At 50.1% G+C, this 22,975-nt stretch overlaps 1 protein-coding gene and 1 non-coding gene across 9 annotated transcripts in view; both read right to left on the reverse strand.

Moving 5' to 3' along the window:
* Positions 1 to 1,740: 1,740 nt before the first annotated feature.
* Positions 1,741 to 22,975, reverse strand: part of VPS13D (vacuolar protein sorting 13 homolog D) — a 258,246-nt gene continuing 237,011 nt past the window's right edge. For all 8 annotated transcript variants that reach the window (XM_058719034.1, XM_058719033.1, XM_058719032.1 and 5 more), the window contains 3 exons: positions 16,680 to 16,811; positions 6,307 to 6,547; positions 1,741 to 4,663 (listed from right to left, as the gene is read on the reverse strand). In XM_058719034.1, the coding sequence (XP_058575017.1) occupies positions 4,532 to 4,663; positions 6,307 to 6,547; positions 16,680 to 16,811 (505 nt within the window). In that variant the 3' untranslated portion in view covers positions 1,741 to 4,531. The remainder of the gene's footprint in view (positions 4,664 to 6,306; positions 6,548 to 16,679; positions 16,812 to 22,975) is intronic.
* Positions 5,962 to 6,102, reverse strand: LOC131505929 (small nucleolar RNA ACA59). Its single transcript, XR_009258679.1, has one exon. It is a non-coding gene; the product is annotated as a small nucleolar RNA ACA59 (small nucleolar RNA).

Consider the following 22,975-nt stretch of genomic DNA (forward strand, 5'->3'; position numbering starts at 1 on the left):
GTGTCTCCGATTGCCCGGCCAGAGAAAAGCAGCTTGGATCAGTAACCACTGCTTAGGACCTGGTCTCAGTGCACTGGTGGCGTGGCACCATTGAGAAAGATCGATGTCCCACGCACCCCCTTCTTGTGCCAAGTGTCTCCAAGGCCTAGAGGGCCCGGACGGCGTGTCTTCGAACACTGTCCCCCCTGTCCTGGAGCCCCTGCAGGATTCAGGTTGTGCGGTCCTGCATGTGGGGACATGAGCCACACCTCCCAGAAGCTCTCCCACTTGGAAGGGCGCCTTCTTTGGGTGTGTGCTTCGGTTTGGAGAGTGTAGCCGCGCCCTTCTTTTGAGTTCTCCGATTTCTGTCTGACATTGGCTTCTGACAGGCTCACTCTTACTGAGCTCCCGTGGGCAACGGGGACTGGGGCATCTGAATGGGCAGGACGGGACACTTCTCAATTAATCCAACTCTTTGCCCGTTCCATGCTGAATAGTGCAGCTGAGTGTGGCTGGAGGAAATCAGAACCAGGCTGCCTGGTCTCCCCTTAAATGCATGATCCCCAACCTCAAACGGGCCCTCCGTGTTTCCTGGCTGACCTGCTGCACATACTTCCCTGTCTGCTGCCTTGCCCATGATCTTCAGTGACTGTCTTATATTCCCTTCCTCCTCCAGGTCTCTGTCCCCCCCCACCCCCCCCCCCCCCACCTCCATCACCTCTCTGCTGATGTGACCAAAGAGAAGCAACGGAAATGAGGGAACGAGAATCTTCTGAAGTTTCTACCACATCCACCCCTCTTCCTGGCCAGTCTCCCTTGTCCCCTTTCACTGTCCTCCTTTATTATTGCCCCCCACCCTTTCTCGAAGTACCAGCCACTTCTCTCCTTCTGCTCACGGCCAGCTTACTCCACAGAGCTGTCAACGTGCTCTGTCTCCGGCTTCCCCCCCTCCCATTTTCCTGTTGACTCCAGCGCAATCTGGCTCTTACCCTCTCCGCGCTACTCAGACTGCTCTAGAAGGCTCCGGTGACCTCGATGCTGGAAACCTAGTGTTGCCGGTCCTCAACCCACCTGATTTATCAGCAGCATTTAATAGCCTCCCTCCTTCTGAAACCTTTCTGGACTCGGCTTCCAGGACCCGCGCCCTCCTGGCTTCATGTCTGTGTCTGTGGATGGTCCTGCCATCTCCTGTGCTCTTCCCCTCCGTCTGTCTCAATTCTAGACTTTGGGGAGCCCCAGGGCTCAGATCCGGGGCCTCTTTTCTTCGCTACTCCCCCTCAACTCCTTTGGGGATTTCATCCAGGCTCCGCTTGTCATATGTGTGCTGATGATTCCCAATCGGGCGCCTCTGGCCTGGACTCACCTCTTTGAGCTCCAGACTCGTGGGCCCCACTGCCTTCTGCATCAAAGCAGGCACCTTGAACTTAACACGTCCGAAGTGAGCTCCAAAGCTCTTCCTCCTGGGGTCTCCCCTTCTCAGCAAATATGAGAAGTTCCTCCCTGCCGGGGCCCAGGCTGCTCGCCTGAGTGGTGGGGTGAGAGGCTGGCCGCACAAAGCCGGGCTTGGAGCACGGAACGGGCGGCTTACTCTTAGAAAGTGAAATAATGTTCAAGGTGAGGATCTGCCCCAGGATCATGCTTCCCTGGAGCGAGGGGACAGGTTATATGTTCCTGTGAACGTCGGGATGTGTCTGGCATCGATCACTGGCACCGGTTCTAGAATCTGCGCAACACCAAGAAACCAGAAGAGAACGACCTGTCTGGGAAGTTGATAAAGCATTTTATTCCACAGGAAGAAAAATAACGACTCTGATATGAGAAACAGACGAAAGAGTCTTAACAGATGGGTGATTGTATAGAATCATGTTTACACAGTGGAGAACCAGGATCTTATCAAGCAGCTACTATGGTATTTTGAGGCACAGATGATGCTTAAAAACACAGTGGCCCTAGAGCCTTCTGAACACCCAGGTGAGTACCCACCAAGCTGGGGCTGCTAAGAGGTCCGCTTTCCTGCCCTCTGGTCGGTCGGTGGGCGCAGGGGATCCGCCTGAGCCCCTCGGGGGAGCCCTCCCCGGGGGGCAGAGCAGCAGCACTGGCCGCAGGGCCCTGCTGGGTCTGCCAACCATGCCGGTCAGGGAATTAGGATGGCTTTTGATTTCTCCTTATCCAATTTCTCCTTATTCAATTTATTTTACTTTCCTCAGAGAGAAACTGTGTATTTGGGACAGCATGAAAATCGGTAGAAATTATCATAACAAAGTCTCAGACATCAAGGGCTAAACACCAATTGAAAAAGAAATGGGGCATTCAAGGAGCCAGGGGCAGGGCCTGCTTCCTTCAGAGCTTTGAATTTTTTCCTGGCCAAGCAGGAAACGAAGTCCAGAGCCCCACCGAAGCCTTCCCACCGTGGCTGGCGTGAGGGAGCTCTAGCGGGAGCCTCTTCTCAGGCCCCTTCAGCAGCGAGGGCTCGCATGACCCACGGAGATGCGCGACTGTTTCTAGAGCTAACGTTAGAAAGGAGCCCAGAGGAGGGCATCCGAACACCTCCCTGGGTCCCTCAGGAAGCAGCGTTGCGCCCTCCACCGGCTGGCTGCGTCACAGCTGCCATTGGGGGGGGTGGGGAACGGGACCCAAGGCTGCCCTCGTCAGTCTTACGAAATTCCACCGACTTCATTCCAGAAAGCGACAGAAGGCTCACTGAGGCAAACAACCCTTCTGAGAGTTTCACCTTTAAGGGACGGTGATCTCTGGCAGTGGGTCACTGACGACAAAAATCACAAGGCAGACTTGTGGGGCGCAGAGGAGGAGGTGGGTGAGGAAGACACAGGTCACCCTGCTGGGGATCTTGTGCGTGAGGGGACGCAGTCACGACTGGCACCCAGCAAAAAAAAACCCAAAACACGCCAACAAACGACAAACCCAAACCCACCCCAACCCTTCGCGAGCTAAGCTTCAACGCGGCAACCCACCAACTTAGAGTCGGCGAAGACCACACAGACCTTGGGGTTCAAGGCGGTCCTCGAAAACCCCACTTAGCTAGAGCTCTCGAGCACTTGGGCTAAAGCTCCCTTCCTGCTTCTTTAAAAACACGCACGCACACGCGCATGTGCGCAGAGGGGAGGGATGGTGAGATGGACAGATCAGCTTCATGTGAGTCTTGGAAGGGTTTGGGTCAAGAGTTACAAACACCCAAACCTTGCACACATCCGCTGATCCGCTGAGTCATTTTCGATCTCCGCCACATGGGACGAGGTTGTTGAAACTGATTAGTTCTATCAAAATGAAAACGTTAAAATCACAAGGCTAGTCATTCATTCTAGAGTGAGCTCCCGCTTGCAACCTGTTTATTCCAACAAGAACAAGACCCAGGCAGAAGAGGGCACTCATACCAGGCCTTGCTACTGGCTGGAATTTAACACCGAGGACAAGAGATGTTTTAGCCAAATCTTGGTTCCACGAAGAACTTGCCAAACAGCTTTTTAATACTCGGATTTCATTCCCTTTTCTGAGGCTCTCTCCCTCTCCCTTCTCGTCCCAGTGTTGCCATCACTGAGCCCAGGGCTGGGCGGCTGTGGTGCTTGCCTGTGGCTTTATCAAAAGAGAAAAAGAGTTCTAGGACTTTCTCCTTGTTGTTGTTCCGAAAGGAAAGGAGGGCATTCTTAACGGTGGACTTCTGATAGATCTGTGGATTTCTGATTTGTTAAAACCAACAGTTGTGTGAGATTTTTTTTTTTTTTCCCCTTCGAAATCAACAGAGCCTACCGGTGTTTCAAACTGATCCTCTCTGACAACATCCCAAGACAGACTTACAATGCTGGTGTGTGTGTGTGCAAGACTAGTCAGGACAAAGCCAAACAGACAGATGGAGGGAAAAGAATCTGTGATAATCTAGGAACTACTCTTAAAAGGGGGTGGGGGAGGGTGGGGGGTGGGGCGGGAAATAAATAAAAGACGGGTTGGTTTCTGAGCCACCTCCTTTGGGGGCTGCCCTCCCGCTCCAGCCTCGAGGCCGCCCATCCCTCCTCCGTCCTCTTCCTGCAAATACTCTGGTTTCCAAAGCTAACATGGAACATTCTTCACCTTTCAAGAATGCCTTTTTTGTAGCGAGTACCCTGAATTACACATGTAGAATTAGTACAATAGAAGATCCAATATAACTTTATATTACTTTACAGCTAACAAACCTTTACACACGTCACAGGCCCTGCTCAGAAACGCTCCTGCATATTTACAAACACACAGTTGTACATATATACATGTTAACAAAATACAGGGCAATCTAAAAATTAGATTCATCTCAGTACATTTTTTTTTAACGTTATTCAGCCAATACCTTTTGAAAATTACTTCCCCGTAATCTAAAGGAACCCCCCAACCCACCCACGAATTAATACGGTTTCCGTTCGTATCACCCCCTCGTTCCTTGACAGCCCCCCACCCCCCAACCTTTTTCCGGTTTTGCCTCTGATTTAGGCCAAGCCTTTGGGCCTTTCCTCCCGATTGACTTGGGGCTTGTGTCTGCGAGCGTCTCTCTGGCAGCTGGGATTTTTCAGGAGTCCAGCTCCAACCGCTCTTGATTTTCAGTGAGTCTTAACATAAGTTGCTGCTCATAGTAAAGGCTCTTTGCATAGTTTATCTCTTGTGACAACTTGACGGCAAGGCCCTCCGATTTCACGTGGACCTGGAGAGCAGAACAGAATGAGTGACCTGCCCCCGAGGTGGAGGCCAAACGAATCACAGGACGCGGGCAGATTCCTGGAATCCGCGTCTTTGACATACGTCCCAGGTGACGGGGTAGCCAAGCCACAGTTATCTGACATTTGGGATGCCCTCTAACCGAGAGCCAGCGAGCCTCAGCTCTGAGGAGACAGGGGTCTGCTGAGGCAAGACCGAGAGCAAGAAGAAAGGGCTGCACCGAGGGGGTTCACCTCTAATGTCTGGTGCCAGTCAAAGAGGGAAGAAGAATCCTCAAACTAACGTCTCGAGGCCTTTCCTATCAGGAATGCTGAGTTGCTCAGTTGCTTTGAAAGGAGAGAAGTGTAGCTGGGCAAGGCTCCCTATCACAAAAAGGAACTTGTGGAAATACTCAACTTCTGGGTGTGAACTCTGTGAATCTACCAGCCCTGGCTTAAGCCGATGACCCCAGGGGAGCCTGCACAAGCCAAGCCAAACCCAAGTGCATTCCTGAGCAGGGGAAGGTCAAGGGGAGGCTGAGGAGAGAGGCCCAGCGAGGTTGGTTGTGGTTTCTGATCTGTAGAAAGAGCCGGGGATAAGAAGCAGGGCCATTTTGAATGGCACATCATTCTCAAGAGCGGCTTTGAAAAGCGCGGCATGCCGGGTGAAAAGTGAGCATGACGAACACCTGGGTTTCACGAAAAGCCACCAAGTCAGACTATGGAGATGGCAGGTCTCCTCACACGCGCTTCGGCTGAGCCAACAGGTCTCTCCGAGCGGAAGCGGCAAACAAAGTGGTCTAGACTGCCAGCTCTGGAGTCCTACTACCTGGGTTTGAAGCCCCAGTTCCTTCCAGCACTGGCCATATAACCTCGCGCAAGGCACTTGCCCTCACCAAGCCTCCTTACCAGTCAAGTGGGAAAGACGGCCGCGCAACAGCACGTGACCCTCAGGAAGTACTTAGTATCCAGCCTGGCCCAGGGCACATCCTTAATGGATGCTGGTTATTAATAGGAACGTTATTAAATACTAATAGCTTTCAAATGCAAGTCCTGCTGTGACAGTACCTTGTACCCTTTGGAGGCAATGTATCCATTTTATTCACAAATACTTATTTTGAGTTTATTCCGGGGAAGGGCCTTCGCTACGCTAGATACTGCTTCTTTGTGCAGAAGAGGAAAGTTTGCAATTGTTAATAGAGGAGGAACGACAGAGGAGCCAGTGTGTGCTCTAAGACCTTAGGTTCAGTGCACCGAAGAGTCGCATTTTAGGGATAACCCCCCCCCCCCCCCCACGTATCACGTCGTTAGGTCCCCCCCACTAACTAGAGCTGGCATGGCTGTCTGTGCTGTACCGACGGGCAGTGGAGGCACAAGTGCCGAGGAACTGGTGGGGTCGTTACTGGTAGAGCTGGGAGGGCAGCGTCACCCCAGTTAACGCACACACTGAGCTCCTTCTGTATGCAGGACTGAGAAGTGGTACCCCTGGGGATTAGTAACCGCCCAGCGTAAACCTAAAGTGAATCCCTGTTGAAAAGCGTAAGCAGGGCAGAGGCGATCCGGGGGCGCTTTCTATCTCTCAGCCGCGGAATAGGCCAATTCGGGGGGGAGGGGGGGCAGCACGAAGAAGACAGGCCAGGTGGGTACTCACCATGGGCTTCTGGTGGGAAGGGCCAGGGATGGACACTCCACTGCTTGAGTTCACTGCCTTCTTGGTCACCTGCACATACACCTTCCCGTGGTCCTTGGAGACGAGGCAGTGGTAGAGATCGTCGTATTTGACTTCCAGGAAGATGGCCTCTCGATCCACATAGTCCCCACTTTTCAGGAAGTAAACGGCTTTGGAGGAGATGAGCACGCAGTAGCTGTCGATGTTCTCCACGGCTATGAAGCTGTGAGAGAGGGGGAAGGGTCAGAAGGGCACACCGAGCGTGGCCTCGACCCACGGCGCCGGGCCACTCCCGGTCACTGAGCCGAAGGAAGGGGAGGAGGCCTGGTGTGTGGGCTCCTGACCAGGCTCCCTCACGTTTACTACCCCTTGAGCCTCAGTTCCCTCATCTGTAAATCTGGACTAAAGGTGTCAGTGACCTCCCGGGCCCGTATGGCACATGGCCCCGTACACGGGGTGCTGGATCCAAGTAGCTCGGGACGACGACCAACAGTACAATTTTATACCTGGAATTGCACTGTGCGGGGTTTCTTTTTCAGTGAGAGTTTTTAGGGAGTTTGAGGCCCAGAGGAAATGCAACCGGGTTTTGCTGGGCAGAACAGAGGGAGAAAACATAATGCCGTTCGATACCCACTGAAGTAGCCGCTGACAACGTTCACACGGGCGGGGTGGTGGGGACGCAGGGGGAAGGCAGAATTAACGAGGTTTCCCAGGCAGGCTGCTGCGAGAAGGCGGCACGACGCCTCCAGCATTCGCACACGTGCACCCCGGTCCCTCCTCGTCACGGTTCCAACGAGGTGGCCCAGCCCGGTCTCTGCTCCATGCTTCGGTGACGGGGAACCCGGGAGAATACCACCGCGTGTTCAGAAAACTCTAATAAATTGGAAAGTGCTTTCTGAAGGAAAGCTATAATCCCGATTTGACTAACTTCCAGTCCTTACTTGCAGGGGCTGTAGGGCCACTTGGGGGGCTGGGGGGAGGCGGGGAATCTCATTCCCCTTCCTCCATGGAGCTCACAGATTTAAAGTGGAAATTTATGCACGTCAAACCTTTCAGCTCAGCTCCTGAATGAAGGGCAGTGACCCTTGGAAACCGCCGCGGCAGCTCTCCGGGGCCTGGCTGCCTCTGTGGCATCTTGTGACAGCCTCCCACAATGGGGCGGCGACGTCGAGGGACAGCAAAAGAGACCAGATGACGGCAAGAATACTAAGAGCTGACGACAGGCTGGCTGTCAAGCTCTGGCCCCCTGGGACTTGATGTCCTGATTGGAATTTCCAAACTGCGGTCGCTGGGCCGAGGGAGGCTCTCCCCGGAGCTGCTTGGGGACTGGGGTCCCAGGATGGCTTTGTTTCTCTGCGGTCACAGAACACTGAGGGGATGGAGGCCCGGGCATGGGCTGCTGGGGCACGGGCCCGTGTCCTTTCAGACCCAAGCATGTGCTGGGCACCCGCTCGCCTGCAGGCTTAGAGAGACCCCCCCCCCCCCCCCCCGCCACCCTTCCAGAGCACAACCTATCGAAAGTCTTCCCACCTGACGATTTCCCAGTTCCAACTCCTCCATGAAGCTTGCCTGGAATCCTCCAGTCCTGCCCCCGCTCCTGAATACCTAGCTGCTTACCTTCAGAAGCACTGCCAAACCCTCGGCTCTCTACGCTGAGGTAAGAGTGGGGTCTGCCTCCTACGCCCCCACGTCTCCCCAGGAGCCCACCCCCACCGAGAGAGCCACCCCCTACACGCTCAGTAAGTATCTGCCTGTTCCAGTTGCCACTTTAATTACAGCCTTGCATGACAAAAATTGGGGTTTATTGTTCTATTCTAACTGGGTGGCAATGCAAGAATGCAGACTTGTAAAGTCTCGATGCCAAAATTAGGAGTACCCAGCAGCTTTTGGTGTCCAGGCCACTTAGCACAGAATTTCCCACATTCCAGGTTCTGACAGTATTAGGGGGACAGCATTATCACTTCATCGAACTAAACAGAATCTAAAATAGCTTGTCCCGGGGCGCCTGGGTGACTCGGTCGGTTGAGTCTGACTTCGGCTCGGGTCATAATCTCGAGGTTCGTGAGTTTGAGCCCCGTGCTGGGCTCGCTGCTGTCAGCGCAGAGCCAGCTTCGGATCCTCTGTCCCCCTCTGTCTCCGCCCCTCTCCAACTTGCGTGCGCGCGCTCTCTCTCTCTCTCTCTCTCTCTCTCAAAAGTAAAAAAATAAAATAGGTCATCTGGCGAAAGAAAAGAGGAAACAGAGAGAGAGAGACAGAGAGAGAAATGAAAAAAGCATCCTGACAGAGAGGAAGCACCGCAGGGCCAGAACTTGCCGCGCAACTAGCACGAAAACCCAGATCAGCTTATAAGGTTTCTGAGCACGGGTGGGCTGGGCAGGCAATGGGCTCTCAAGAGACCCCAAACTTGGCCACCTCAGTTGGGATGAGAGCAGGAATGTGCATTAAAAATTCAACTGATAGGGCGCCTGGGTGGCTCAGTTGGTTGAGCGTTGGACTTCAGCTCAGGTCATGATCTTGAGGTTCGTGGGTTTGAGCCCCGCGCCGGGCTCTGTCCTGACGGCTCAGAGCCTGGAGCTGCTTCGGATTCTCCCTCTCTCCCTGCCCCGTCCCTGTTCACGCTGTCTTTCAAAACTAAACAAACGTTAAAAAAAAAAAAAAAAAAAAATTTCAACTGAGTTTATTTCCTTTCCTCTGGTCCTTGCCCCCACTCTCACTCGTTTGGCACCTGCTGTAGCTGACATTTAGGCACAGCCTCTAGAAAGAGCCAAGGCCTTTCCATCCGGGCAGCTGCTCTCACACCGGGGCCAGGGTGGCTGAATTATTAGTGCACTTTCCATACTGGAACACTTTTAGAGGCTTTAAAATAGACTTCCTTCCAAGATGCCACAGAGGGCACAAGTCCTCAGTCAGGCCAGGACTGCTTTGGGAGGAAGCGAGGCCCTGAGCTCGGGTGCTCTCCCGAGGCATCTTCGCACAGAGGCGGAAACACAGGCCGCGAGGGCAGGGAGACGCTGCCAGGCCTGGCGACCCTGAGCAGCCCAGCTGCTGTCCTTCTGGGTCAGTTCCTTCATCTGACGACAGAGGGGATACTACCTGCCAGGAACGCCTAAAGAATTCACGGCCACACAGAAATGTGAGGGGAGAGCAACAGCTTTGTGAACGTGATAGACCTCTGTTCTGTGACCAGGGGCTCCCTTCGTGCCCTGAAGCCACCACGCATTAGAAACACTTTCTGGACATTTACGGGAACTTCTTTTTCTTCTTCTTCTTCTTTATTTATTTGGGGGGGGGGGAGGGGCAGAGAGATAGGGAGAGAGAATCCCAAGCAGGTCCCATGCTCAGTGAGGAGCCCGATGTGGGGCTCGATCCCATCATGACCTGGGCCAAAATCAGGAGTCAGACACTTAACTGACTGAGCCACCCAGGCATCCCTCCGTGAACTCTTCTAAAGTCTTTTCAAATCAAAAGCAGATCAGAGTCAATGGTACAATGGAGAGCAGGAGGAAGGGAGACCGTGAAGCCACGGCTGGGGTGCCAGGTCCCCAACGACGGTTGGAACAAGAACCCAGAGACTGACTTTGCAAAGCTCTGCCCTCTGTTTCCCCCCTGACGCTTCCCTAGTGCTCCTACAACCAACCACCAAGACTCGGGGTTTCCTGTTGGTCATCTTTCTTTTCGTTACAAAATCTGGAAATCACACCGAAGAATAATTAAAACTGGGCTCTAGACTAGGGGTCTCCTGTTGTGGAGACAGATCCCAAGCATTTCATCTGTGAGGGGACCCACAGCTCAGGGTGATCGGAGCAGTTGGCCGAGGCAGCTTTCCTTCTGCTAAAGGCGCTTTCCTCTGTCCCGTTCTTCTCCAGAGCCATGGTGCTTCCCTCCCCTCCTGGCCATCCTCTGCAGAAGCTTCTCTCCACAGGCTTTCGTGGGCTCCACTTGAGAGGCTCGGGGTTTTGCCCTGGAGCCCAGTCCAGACCCCTGGCTTCCCACTTGTCTTTCTGGAACAACTGTGTTTCACACGGGGCTGCTTCTGACCCATAAATGAGGGACGATTGTGAAACCTCAGGGGATGACACAGGAAGAAAGCCAGTGTGGTCTCAGGCTGATCCTGAGCACATCCTTCCAGCCTTTGACCTAGTAAGAACCCACAGGGAGGGAGGATGAAAAAAATTGTGGCCTGAAACACAAAGCATCTGGATAAGCTCTACCCTTCAAATATGGAGGGAACTAGGGAAGTCACCCAGCGCCCTGGTGATACATTTTAGGTTGGTGCAGACACTACAACTGCTCCTATAAAAAAATAAGATTTTTAGCCTTTAGGTAAAAGTTTTACTTTTCATCATCCTTTAAGGGGAGAAAGGGGGGCGGGGCGCCTGGTGGCTCAGTCGGTTAAGCGGCCGACTTCGGCTCAGGTCATGATCTCGTGGTCCGTGAGTTCGAGCCCCACGTCAGGCTCTGTGCTGACAGCTCGGAGCCTGGAGCCCGCTTCGGATTCTGTACTCGCTCTCTCTCTGCTCCTCCCCCATTCATGCTCTGTCTCTCTGTCTCTGTCTCTCTCAAGAATGTATACATGTTAAAAAAAAAAAAAAGAAAAATTAAGGGGAGAAAGAGGGGACTTCGACCTTGGGATCAAGGTCAGAAAGTTTCTTCAGAAAGGCTGGGGCACATGGCTTACATCATTCTCCGAGGTGACAGGTGCTGACAGTGGGTCACTCTGGCAAGGTCCGATGCCACAGAAGGAAAACCCACTCTTGCTAACAACATCCCCCAACCACGAACACCACGGGGGCACTCTCGGGCACTCTCGGCCACCAACGGCATCACCAACGTTAGCTGCGGTCTCTCGCTCGGCGGTAGGTAGCGACGCCCTCTCCAAGTCGCGCAGCTGACATGCGACCAGCCGGCCTTGCCCGTCGCCTCTGCACGGAAGAGGTGCTCCGTTGATGGCGGCCACCACAATTTCCTTCTTCCGTTGAGACAGACGCTAAGTGACCCTGACGGAGGGGGAGGGCCTTACAAGTCCCCAGACCCTCACGTCAGCAGGTTGGAGAAATGAGTGCCCTTCTCAGCAGCCACATGGAAAACAGGTTCAGGACCAACTAACTGGTCCTTGGGGAGAGAGCAATCTGCCAAGTAACTGCTTCACCCCCCCCTCTTCAAGTTGATTTCTTTGTTTTCCTCCCACTTTTTGTTTTTTGCCTTATTAACTCTATTTGTATATCCATATTCTACTCAATTTTGGAGTCATTTCAAAATGGAAAAGTTCTGAGTCATCTTACTGCAAAAGTGCTCCTAGAATACCACCCCCCAAATGTGTCACCCCTCTGAGTCCATCCGTGACCCCCAAATCTGTGTCTGAGCCTGGTTTTCCGCACAAATGCATCCCACACATCCTCACACTCAGGATGTGCTCAGCCAGGCTGCTCCTTCTCCTCCACCCCCCTCCCTGCCCCCGCCTGTCATGCTCGCTGTTCGGTATCTTGGTACAGCCAAATGGGCAAGAGGCTTGGGGTCACTTTCACCCCCTCCTCACTCCGAATCTGTATTTAGCCAGCAGGACTGTGAATTACGCTGATGCCCTCTCCCCAGATACCCTCGACTCCGTCCTCCCCAATCCTTGTCGCTGCCACCGGAGCGAGAGGTGCCTCCACTGTTCACCGGGCCACTTATGTCCAGGGCGCCGCTGGCCGCCCCCCACCCCTCGCCCCCGCCACTGCCCTGCCCTCCTGTCTCATCTGACTCTGATCCATTTCTCTGCTGTCGGCAAGGTTCCGTCCTTAATATGTAATTCTGAGTGGGATCGTCTTCAAAACCTCACCACCGCCTATAGGACAGGTGAACTCGCTGTGGCTCTTAGGCTCTGGGCTGTGAGCCACCTTCCCACATGGGTGCTGCCACCACACCTGGTGAGCCCCAAACCTCCAGAAATGCCAGTAGCTCAGCCACCATCTGTGCCTGGGCCCGGCACCCTTCTCTGTATACGGGCCCTTCTCTCTTCTCCCCTGGGCACGTTCTCCTCATCCTGCAGGACCAGGCCAACTGTCCACAGCCTTCCCCGGCTCTCCGAGAATAAATTAATCACTTCCCCTTGAGGCCTCATAACACATGGCTCACGCTTCTATTTTAAAAGCAATCATATGTTACAGATAGTTGGTAATCCTGTCTGCTTCCCCTGCAAGACTGCGAACTCTGCAAGGAAAGCACATTTCTTACTCTTCCTGGCACATACTAGCATTCGATACATTTATGCCTTAGGTAGTCTTAGAAACTGACAGAGAATTCACATTGTAAGGTCCTCAGGAGTTTGTCAGAGCACAGGCAACTTTGTATGTTGGATATATCTTACCCAGTAGTCAAGTTAAAAAAAACTTGATCTAACTTACTAAAGATTTAGTCAAGCCATTCATTTTTATCGGCACAGCTGGCTAATCTGTCAAATGAGTTTTAATTCAGGGGCATATCCAAGAATGTCCAATTCCCTAAGTGTCTATGGTTATTGACAGAGTATTTCCAGGTTTAGAAAATGAAAGCTAACGAGCTTTAGCCCATTCCTCAAAAGGACTCGTCTTTTGTTTTTGTTTTGAGACTATATATGTTACCATAAGGCTTATATTTGTGATTCTATGCTGTTAGAATCACCACCATAATCTGTGCTCTAAAAAAAATAAATTCTGATTTCTGTCTCATCTGCAATTTGTCAAGAAAGACAAGATCCAAAATGCCATACACAAGTATGTTTACATGGAGGGCAAGAAAGGAAAATTTTATTTTTGTTTTTGTTTCTTTTTGTACTTGAATGTGCTGACCATGTGCACGAATTCCTTTCATCAAACAGAGAAAGAGCTTATTTGGCTGCTGGGTTAACAGGCTATTTTTCTTTTCTTTTTTTTATACTTCTCTGTACTAAAATAAAAACCTCATAAATGTTATTGTCTGAAACAACATTTAAAAAATACAATCCATGGGGCACCTGGGTGGCTCAGTTGGTTAAGCGTCCGACTTTGGCTCAGGTCATGATCTCACGGTTCGTTGCGTCGGGCTGCCTGCTTTGGATTCTGTGTCTCCCCCTCTCTCTGCCCCTCCCCTGCTTGTGCTGGCTCTCTGTCTCTCAAAAAATGAATAAATGTTAAAAAATTTTTTTAAAAAATAAGTCAAATAAAAAATACAATCCAGTGGTCAAACTCCAGGAAACGGTAGATCAGAGCAGTTTCTTAGGTCATGTGGGTTGCTCATGGGAACCTTTTCTTAAAAGGTAAGAGCCACCCTAAGGCTTACAATGCTGGTGGGTCACTTTGTGATAAAGTTGTAGAAATAAAGTAGGGACTTGTTTTCCTTTCTTTTTCTTCTTCTTTCTTAAATGAAAATGAGATCCCTGGCTACAGATGAGACACTAGTTACAAGGAAAAAATAATTTAATCAGATTGGACAAATTTTACTTTAACATCATCTTAACCCAGGATCCTATTTCAAAACCAAAACTGCAAAGGATGGGAAGCAACGATAATTCTGTAGCATACCAGAGAAGCAGTGGATTCTTCCAAAAACCGAAGCCTTTTTAGCCGGCCAGACCTTAAATCGTATGTCAGTAACTATCTTGTTAATACTAATTAATGAAATAAAATAAAAAAATTAAATGAAACTTGATCTGGGAGAACACAGTTGAAGTGCCCATGGCACTGGGGACTTTGTGGGGTTTTCACTACATCAGGAAGTAATTACACAACATTTTCCAGAAGTGAAACAGTGAGTCTAACTGGAAAAAAATGTGGAAACATTTAGTTAGAACAGTAGAGCAAGGTATTAAAGACCCTTTTAAGGGGTTAACTCTGAAGGAAAATATGCAAATAATTAGGTCTTTAAATATGTTTTTAATTACAAGTCTAGGATAAAAGTCAGAGGTATAATTTGGCAGTTGTGTGCGTTTCTTGAAAACTCCTTTCTTGCAAAGCGATGATTCTAATGTTCACGTCACCATGAAGACCCAGCCTGACAACCGAGAATACTTCAGAGAAATATTTGCCGGGTTCCCCGATGGCTTCTTCCTTGTATGCCGAGGAAGGCCATGGTCACGTGCTTTCTTCAACATTCACTGGCGAGATTTAACCCACAAACTTGGGTAGCGACACATGGTTTTCATCTTTAGAGTCAAAATTCATTCATGCCAATATCTTTTCCCAGCTTGTATAAATTTCAAGGGTTTCACGAAATCTATTTTACTGACTTCAGTTTGATTCCAGTTTCCAGCTTTACGTTGGCTCTGTTTTCAATGTGCGTGTATCTCACTGGGAACGATCCTACGTTAGCTGTCCTACACCATCTCTCCCTTGTGTTTTTGGCACATGCCATTCTACTGAAAATGAACTTTACAAGGACCGAGATGGTTTGAATTGAATAGCGGCGAGTGGGGGAGGAAATGAAAAGCACAACGTACAATAATTTATAATCTCAACCTTTGACCAGAAAACCTCCAAAAGATGGAAAAGTGAACGTGTATTAATATAATGCCATACTGCAGCTATCCAGCTATCATTCATTCAACAAATATTTATTGAGTGCCTATTAAAACGAAAATCCCAGGGCTCCTGGGGCTGCCCTTCTAGCTGCCTCTGAACCATGCCCCCCTGCTAGACCTGAGGAATGACTCTCTGGGCCTCTGATCCAAGAGTTCCAACAGCAAAGGTGTATAAAGGGCAGCTGTGGCACCAAATCCTCCCCCGAGGAAGCAGGAATAGAAAGTCCCCCCTGGAGTGAAGCTGCCTGGGGATTCTGGGTATTGCAATGGTGACCAGAGCCAGGGCTAGACTAAAAGAGCAAAACATATTCAAGAATCATGCTGTGGACGGAACGGTGTCCCTGCATTAGCCTTATGCCAAGGCCCTGTTTGGAGGAAGGAAGTAATGGAAGTGATTAAGGTTAAATGACGTCTTAAGGGCAGGGCCCTGATCCTACAGGACTAGTGTCCTTATAAGAGACACCAGAGTTCTTGCCCTTGCATGTTCTCTCTCAGACAGAAAGTGTCCATCTGCAAGGCTGGAAGAGAGCTTCCACCAGGAACCAAACTGGCAGGTGCACCTCCAGAACTGTGAGAAAATAAATTTCTGTTTTTTCAGTCACCCTAACTATGGTACTTTTTATGGCAGCCTGAGCCGAAACAGTATCATGTCTCATCAAGAGACCTTCCAGTAACACTGCAGGGGGCCTGAGTTACCCAAAACGCATCCGGGAAGATGCCATGCTACCCAGCAAGCAACAGATGAATTCTGGACTTGGTTTTTGATGTCTCCATTCAAATACTGCTATAAAAATATGAGATGAGGTCAGCTTAACGCTGTCTCTAACAATGACAATGAAGCCTATCCTGAATTAACCTCTGCTTCAGACACTCCTCCATCAGACAAAAAATATTCATGGCCTTCAGAGCCCTCCCTCTCTTGCTTTAGCTTAAAGGAGAGAAATGAGCATTAAAAGAAATTAAACAAGCATTTTGCTACTCGCCAGGCACAACCAACTGCCTTCTCTGGACTGGAGGGTCTAACACCAATTTAAGTTAATGAGCTTTTTTTTTAATGCTAACAGGTCTCTGCAGAATATCCTAAGATAGTGATATACTGAATCCTATTGTGTCAACTTGGAAAAATTTCACTAACCAAAAATACTCCAAGACCCTAGGTATATAAGGCCTCCCTTTCAAAGAGTAACAAAACACTCTTTTAAAAATTGCTTTTCTTGGGGGACCTGGGTGGCTCAGTCGGTTGAGCGTCTGACTCTCGATTTTGGCTCACGTCAAAATCCCAGGGTCGTGGGATCGAGCCCTGCATCGGGCTCGGTGCTGACTGTGGAGCCTGCTTGGGATCCTTTCCCCAGCCCTTTTCCCCTGTTTGTGCACACTCTCGCTCGCTCTCTTTCAATCAAAAAAAAAGTCTTAAAAATTGCTTCTCTAAAATTTTCAGACACTAGTTGCCCTTTGTTTCTGTTTTTTTTTTTTTTTCATTACTGTTCTGCAGCAAACAGTAGAACACCAAAGTTTAAGGACATTTTACAGAGAAAAAGGCCTTAAAACTGAGTACGTCCCATTCACGATCTCCTCTCTTTGAACAAACTGGAGAGGCACCACCACCTTCTAGAAACAAAACCCAGATGCCCCACTGTGGAACCCAGGTTGAGAACCTCCACTTGAAGTCAAAGGCTTTGCGCGAGTAGTGATACCTAAACCTGTAAAAGGTTTGGGTCAAGGAATCTTCGACAAGTTCCACTCCAACGCCTAAGAGTCACGAGGGCGCTTGGAACAACAGCAACTACTTAGACTCAGAGATAGAAAAGATAACTCGGTGCTCTCCCGAGGCTCCACTTACAATTCGTCCTGAACGTTGTCTGTCAGTTTGAAGAGCTGCTCCTGCCCTTCTGCCTGGCGCTCAGAATAGCGGGGCAGCAGCCCCTGGGGCCCGGTGCAGCAGCGCGGTTTGCGAACCCTCTGGGCTTGAGTCCTGGATGGGTCAAGGGACAGAAAGCAAGGAGGTCAAGCATAACGGTTGACACGATTTCCTTCTTCATCTGAAATACAAAGCACCACGTGGCACAGGCAGAGTCTAACTTTCGCGACCGGAACCAAGCGATGGCATCAGCTATGGACGCACTCGCTACGAAGACAGTGCTGCTCAGGACTCCAGTTTTGACCAGAGCCTTGTCTCTGCCATCATCCGTGTGATCACGGACAAGTGTGTGGGCTTCTTGCACCCCGGGTTCCAGTTGTGTCTGTAAAACGGGATGAGGACGCCCACCTCACAGGACTGCAGTGAGGATCAAACAGAATCGTGCCGGCCGCGCCTGCGCCCCACAGGACGTGGGCTGTCTACCGGTGACGACTCCTGTTGTTGTTCCTAAGCCCTCTCCTTGGGAAAACCCCACTTTTCTAGGAATCTTCAGGAGAGGCGCCTCTGGACTCGCAAGGGACAAGAACGGTGAGGGCACCGGGGCATCTAGGAAGCGGACACCAGGCTTCTGGGCTTCTTCAAGATGAGCTCAGCTGTCTGGGCCCAGGGCGAGGGACACAGGAATCCTATGAGGGAGCAGAAACGCTCCATGGACCGGTCCCAGGCCACAGTCTGGGACTCTGCAGCGACTCTCACTCACGCCATCCGGCTGTCGGTGGCCCAAAGGAATCTGCTTTGCCATGGCTTTCGGGGTAGGCTGATGTTGTCTTTTTCCACAAACCATATACAGGGTAATTGGTAAGTACTTTTTGGTGTTTTCCTAGAAACAGGAGTCCATATTTGTCTTGGAAAGGCTGTGCATATTTCAGATGACTGATAAGAGTGCGCCGGGTCTGTCCTCGGCCTTGTACTCGCTGTACTTTTCATTATTTGTTCCTGGATTCCACCGAAGCAAAACAACCCTCTCTAGACACAGCTAGCGGCAAGCAGGAAGGCTCGCGCACTGACTCACAGCTTCAGAACCATGTACTCACAGTAGTGCAGAAATTTACTGCTAAGGCGAAAAGTGCCCTACTGGGCAAACGGGAGTACTAATACGGACGGGAACAGTCTAAAAACTCAGCACAGGCTACGCGACACTGGGACACCGCAAAGCACTCCTGGACCCAGGTCAACCCTCCGCTCACCGGGCCGTGGTGTCTGAAGTCCCATACCTGGTTGATGTTTGCTATGTGCCAGAGAGCCACAAGTCCAGTGGTACATTTTTAGAAGTTCAGCACTAAGGATGCCCGAGATACCACTACATGAGCTCATCAGGGATGCTGTAAGAAGCCTGTAAAGAGGTTTCAGTGATCTGTACTGAGGGAAGGGGTGAAACAACTTTAATTCATGTCATGTACTCACATATTCCCACTACACACCATCTCCGTTTCTGCTTGAAGATTTCGGCCTTGTAAACGTTGGTCTCAAGATTTAATTGGCTGTTTACATGCTAACTACCGGCTGAGGCGAGGAAGGGAAGTGTAAGGAGCCGCCCGCCGTGGAGTCCCCAGTGGCGAGGTCGGACACCTGCTCCCGCAAGGGTGCTGGCAAACCAGGGCAGGGAGCGTGGCACACTTGCCCAGGCAGCAAAGCCCTGCTCTGTCTGCCTGGCCCCCGAGACAGCTACTGTCGGTCCAAGCCTGCCAAGGGCAGGCTCATCAAGGGTCCTTTTCCCAAGGCAGTCCTCCTGTTCTGTCACCTGGAAGAGCTTCTGGCTATCGTGACAGAAGCCCCAGAAGCCCTTCCAAGAGGAACAAGATACGATTTTGTTTGTTTGTTTATATTTTTGAGAGAGCGAGTGAGCGCGCGCACAGGCAGGGGAGGGGCAGAGAGAGAGGGAGACACAGAATCGGAAGCAGGCTCCGGGCTCCGAGCTGGCAGCACAGGGTCTGACGTGGGGCTGGAACTCGTGAACCGCGAGACCGTGACCTGAGCCAAAGTCAGATGCTTAACTGACTGAGCCAGCCAGGTGGCCCCCGCCCCCAACAGCTTTTCAGTATAAGGTTTCATCCTGATGCCTCTCCCCACATCTTCCCAATCCACTGGGAGGTCCACAGGCTCAACATCCATATGTACTCCCAATCCAACTACCACTCCATCTCTGTCATGACTAACAAACAATCTCTGCATTTCTAATGGATTATTACAACAGTCTTGTAATTTATTCTATTTCCACCCTTGTCCGTTCTCCTCATGGCAACGAGAATGATACTTTCAAACTACAAATTAGATTAAGTCAGCCATGTGTCAGCACACATTTGCTTCACATCCCACTTAGATAAAATATTCACTTATTGCTTGGTGCCCCATCTGGAACATAAGCTCCATGACAAGAATTTTGTTTCATTCACTGCTATCCTGGGATCTAGAACAGTACCTGGTTCATGGTAGAAAAGCAGCAAATGTTAGTTGAGTAATTGAACGAATGCATTTGTGGGTGGGTAGGGGGTCAGCATAAGGGCCATTTTAACCATGGAACTCAAAAGTAAAGGTGGCGTACTAACTTTGGTGGAGAGTTTGAAGACCAGAGATTCTGAGCCTTGAAGGTCAACGAAGTTAAGGGAAAATGTGAACCAGCTAGAATCATATCTTCCTGACAGAAAGGTCAAGGATTTGTGTTTATATAGCCCGCTGATCAAAACCAAGGAAGAGACATGAAGGCACGGTCATGAAATTAATGTCTTTGCTAACACATGTAATTTCCTTAAAAGAAACAATCTTTTCATTAGTACCAAGAGTGGGAACAACATGCTACACTGACGCGAAGAAAACCTACTAAGAGTCTTAAATTCCTCCGGTGGGATCCAAAGGAGCCAGGGAAGTCAAGGAAAGGAGGCTTGTTTCTGGACCTGAGCTCCTGGAAATCACATCTTGTAACAACCATGGAATAGCTGAAAATGTAAGTAAGTGTACCCCGTGTTATCACATTAGCAAATAGTTGGCTGGGGCGTACAGTTATTTCTTGACTCCGTGGCATCCCTCAGGATCCTCCCCAAAATTCACTGACCCAACTCACCTCCACTCCCAGCACATCTTTGAACTTGCTAACTATAAGCCCACCCAAATGCTGGAGAACAGGAAGGAAGAGTAGCTCCCTTGTGGGTACACACTGCCTCTGTTAGGTTTCTTATCTGTCTTTCCAACAGGTTGCACACTGTCTTCCCATTTCCAAGGTCCTCATTCTGTGACCAACCAACCATCCAGGGGAGGCTGGGTGTAGTGCTCAGACACTGCTGATAGGAGGAGCTCACTGTGGCTTCAAGGGCCATGGACACAGAAGAAAAAAGAGCTCAGCTCTGCCATAGGAGGAAACAGCCATAACTCCAGGGGCTATCAGAAGGGGTGGTTTAGAGATGCTCTTACCTAGGAGCACAAAGGCATTAAAGGAACTCTTTCCAGAATCCCCTACTGCTTCATCACTGTTGGTACCTGAAAAACTATCCTTTCTTCTCCAAAATTCACCTGAATTTTTAACCTCTGAGGTCCTAGTGGGAGGCTGCAGGGGTGTGTGTGTGTGTGTGTGTGTGTGTGTGTGTACTTAAAGTCAATGTGTGTCCACAAATATGGCACCAAACTTAATCAAATAATTATGAACAAAAACCAGTAAGCTGGTGTTTCAAACCTTGTAAGCCAGCAAGAAGTTTAAAGTGCTATTCTCCAGGGCAGGCCACTGTGTGATGGAACTGTCCTCTCCATCTATCGATGATGGCACTGTAAATTCAGGTTACCCTTTGAAAGCAGTATGGCCGTAGGTAAACAGTGATCTTGTCTGTTCACGCTCTGTGACTGGGTAGTACCATGTGTCTACTTTAGATTTACAATTCTTAAGTAACTTTTATGTATTCATGTTCCCTGTGAGCCTGCGGGCACCTGGAGGGAAAGGACTCTAATTCCCTAGTTCTTTGAACTGGGCTTTAGGACTATGCTCATCAGTATCCTCAGTTCAAGGCCTACTGTCATCATTGGCCTTTTTCTTGGTTTTAAATGGTGGAGTAAAATCTGTGAAACCATCATCCCCAGCACAAAAACGCCATCACTGGCCACAACCTGTATCTCTCTGTGTGGTCCTCTGCTGTGCCCCCCCACCCCTCCTCCACCTAAGACAGCTACTATTCTGAATCTTCAGTATAGTCTTTGCTTTTAGTTGTTTTAGGCTTTTCAAAAAGGCGGTCATTGCCTTTTTATGTCTTGGGACTTACTTCTCCCTCAAGACATACCTGCTAAGAGTCAGCCACCCTTCTGTGTGCACCTAGAATCATCTATCGTACCTACTTATTATCATCATCCCATTGCACGGATATACTACCATCCATCCATTTTCCTGTGGGTGGTACAAGGGCTATTTCCAGGGTTTGCTGCTATGAACATTCCCATACACGTCTCCTGGGGAATGGAGGCAAGAGCTGCTCTGGATATATACAGATTTAGGAGGTGTTTGCTGGATCACCAGGCATCAGTGTTCGCCTACCAAGACAATTCAAACTGTTTCCAAAGTGGCTGAAACAATTTACACTCCCACCAACGGTGCACTCCCTGCGATCTACATCCTTTCAACACTCGGTCCTGTCTAGAAGAGAGCACTGTCCAGTAACACAGCCACTGATCACGAGTGGCTACCAAGCAACTAGAATGTGGCCAGTGGGACTGAGGAACCGAATGTTAAAACTTTAAAGTAATTTAAATTTAAACTGCGCGTTGAACAGTACTGGTCTAGATCCTCAAGTTTCTGCTCCTTGAATGGGTACAAAATGGCATCCTGTGGCCTTCTCCTCGTTCCTGCCTTCTCTTCTCAGCCTAAAGGATGATGGCGGCTGTTAAAAGAGAAGGAGGAGGCTAGATGCTGGAGCCGAGGGTCGACGTCCAAGGCACTCTGGCCCACCACTGCCGGACCAGCCTCTGGCCTCCCCCGGCTGCCTCGCTCCCTTTCTCGCGATCACCTTCACTGTCGAGACGTGCTGCGTCTTGGGCAGGGTCTTGGCAATCCTGGGGACGATGGATCGTCCGTTACACAAGAGGTGGCAAACCTCTGCCCGCTCACCTCTCGTTAGTTGACGGCGTCTCTTACCCCCGCTTGACATAAAAGATGGTTTAAAACATGAGTCTGTTTAGTGCATAGGCAGCAACCCTGCCTCCACAAACCTTTGTTTAGCCAAAGGTCGGTGGTGGATTTAATTGCTGCCAGCTGGGGGCTTGTCGGCCATTTTAAGCTCTCAGCTGCTGCGGTTTATAAATTTCACAGTGTATAGAAAGAAGCAGGCCTTCCAGTCAACCAGCTAATCCAAAATGTCAGCACCAAATGAACTTGAGCTTTGAACTCCATGAAAATGTCAGAGAGTCGGCGGTACGGCAGGGACGACTCTTCCCCCAGGGAAGGGGCTGCTGATACAGTGGCTGATACTCGGCAGATATCCACCCAGGGACGGCGATCAATACAGGCCAGGTCTGCGTCTGGCCAGTGCTATCTGACATACGCCGGAGGCCCCAAACCAAAGACGAGGATCGTGAAAACACTCCGCGTCATTTTCCTTTAGCAACTATAAATCCAAACAAGGTGACCCAAGGAGAGCTAACCAATTCCACTCGGTTGATCTTGCCTTTCAGCCTGAGGGTCAACAGTTGGCCAACCGCGATTTGTTCTTTGCTTATATGATGAGTAACTGTGTCACGGCCCTATTAGTTGAAGACAGATGTTGCACACACATACGCATACCCCTGTACAGCTTATGTTAGGCTATTAGTCGGTTGAGAAATTTGTCATGGTCAATGTCTATCAACCAAGTGAGGTTCAAAAACAATCAGTGAATGAGGAGAGAGTGTATGTGTCAAACATGTGACTTCCTAGTACAATAGACCGGTTTATTCAACCTACCACTGTCATCTTCCTTGGGGGCTGTGTGTACTGACCCCACCAAAGTGATGGATTGGGCCTGCATTTACTCTGTGTGTGTGTCCAAGACTTCTGTTTTAATTAAATATCCTACAGATATATACTGTGCTCGACTGAGCACAAACAATTAGGCTGAGAACAGAAGGTCAACCCAGACTATCTTCAAATACTGTGAACAGGTGACAGCTACGAGATACCAGGATTCTCGACTGAATGGTTCAACCAAACATATGACAGTCCTCTAAAAGGACTCAACGGTCTATCTAAATAATACTTTGCACTGGAGTGT

This window comes from Neofelis nebulosa, chromosome 2 (genome assembly GCF_028018385.1).
Source record: "Neofelis nebulosa isolate mNeoNeb1 chromosome 2, mNeoNeb1.pri, whole genome shotgun sequence".
Lineage (NCBI taxonomy): Eukaryota > Metazoa > Chordata > Mammalia > Carnivora > Felidae > Neofelis > Neofelis nebulosa.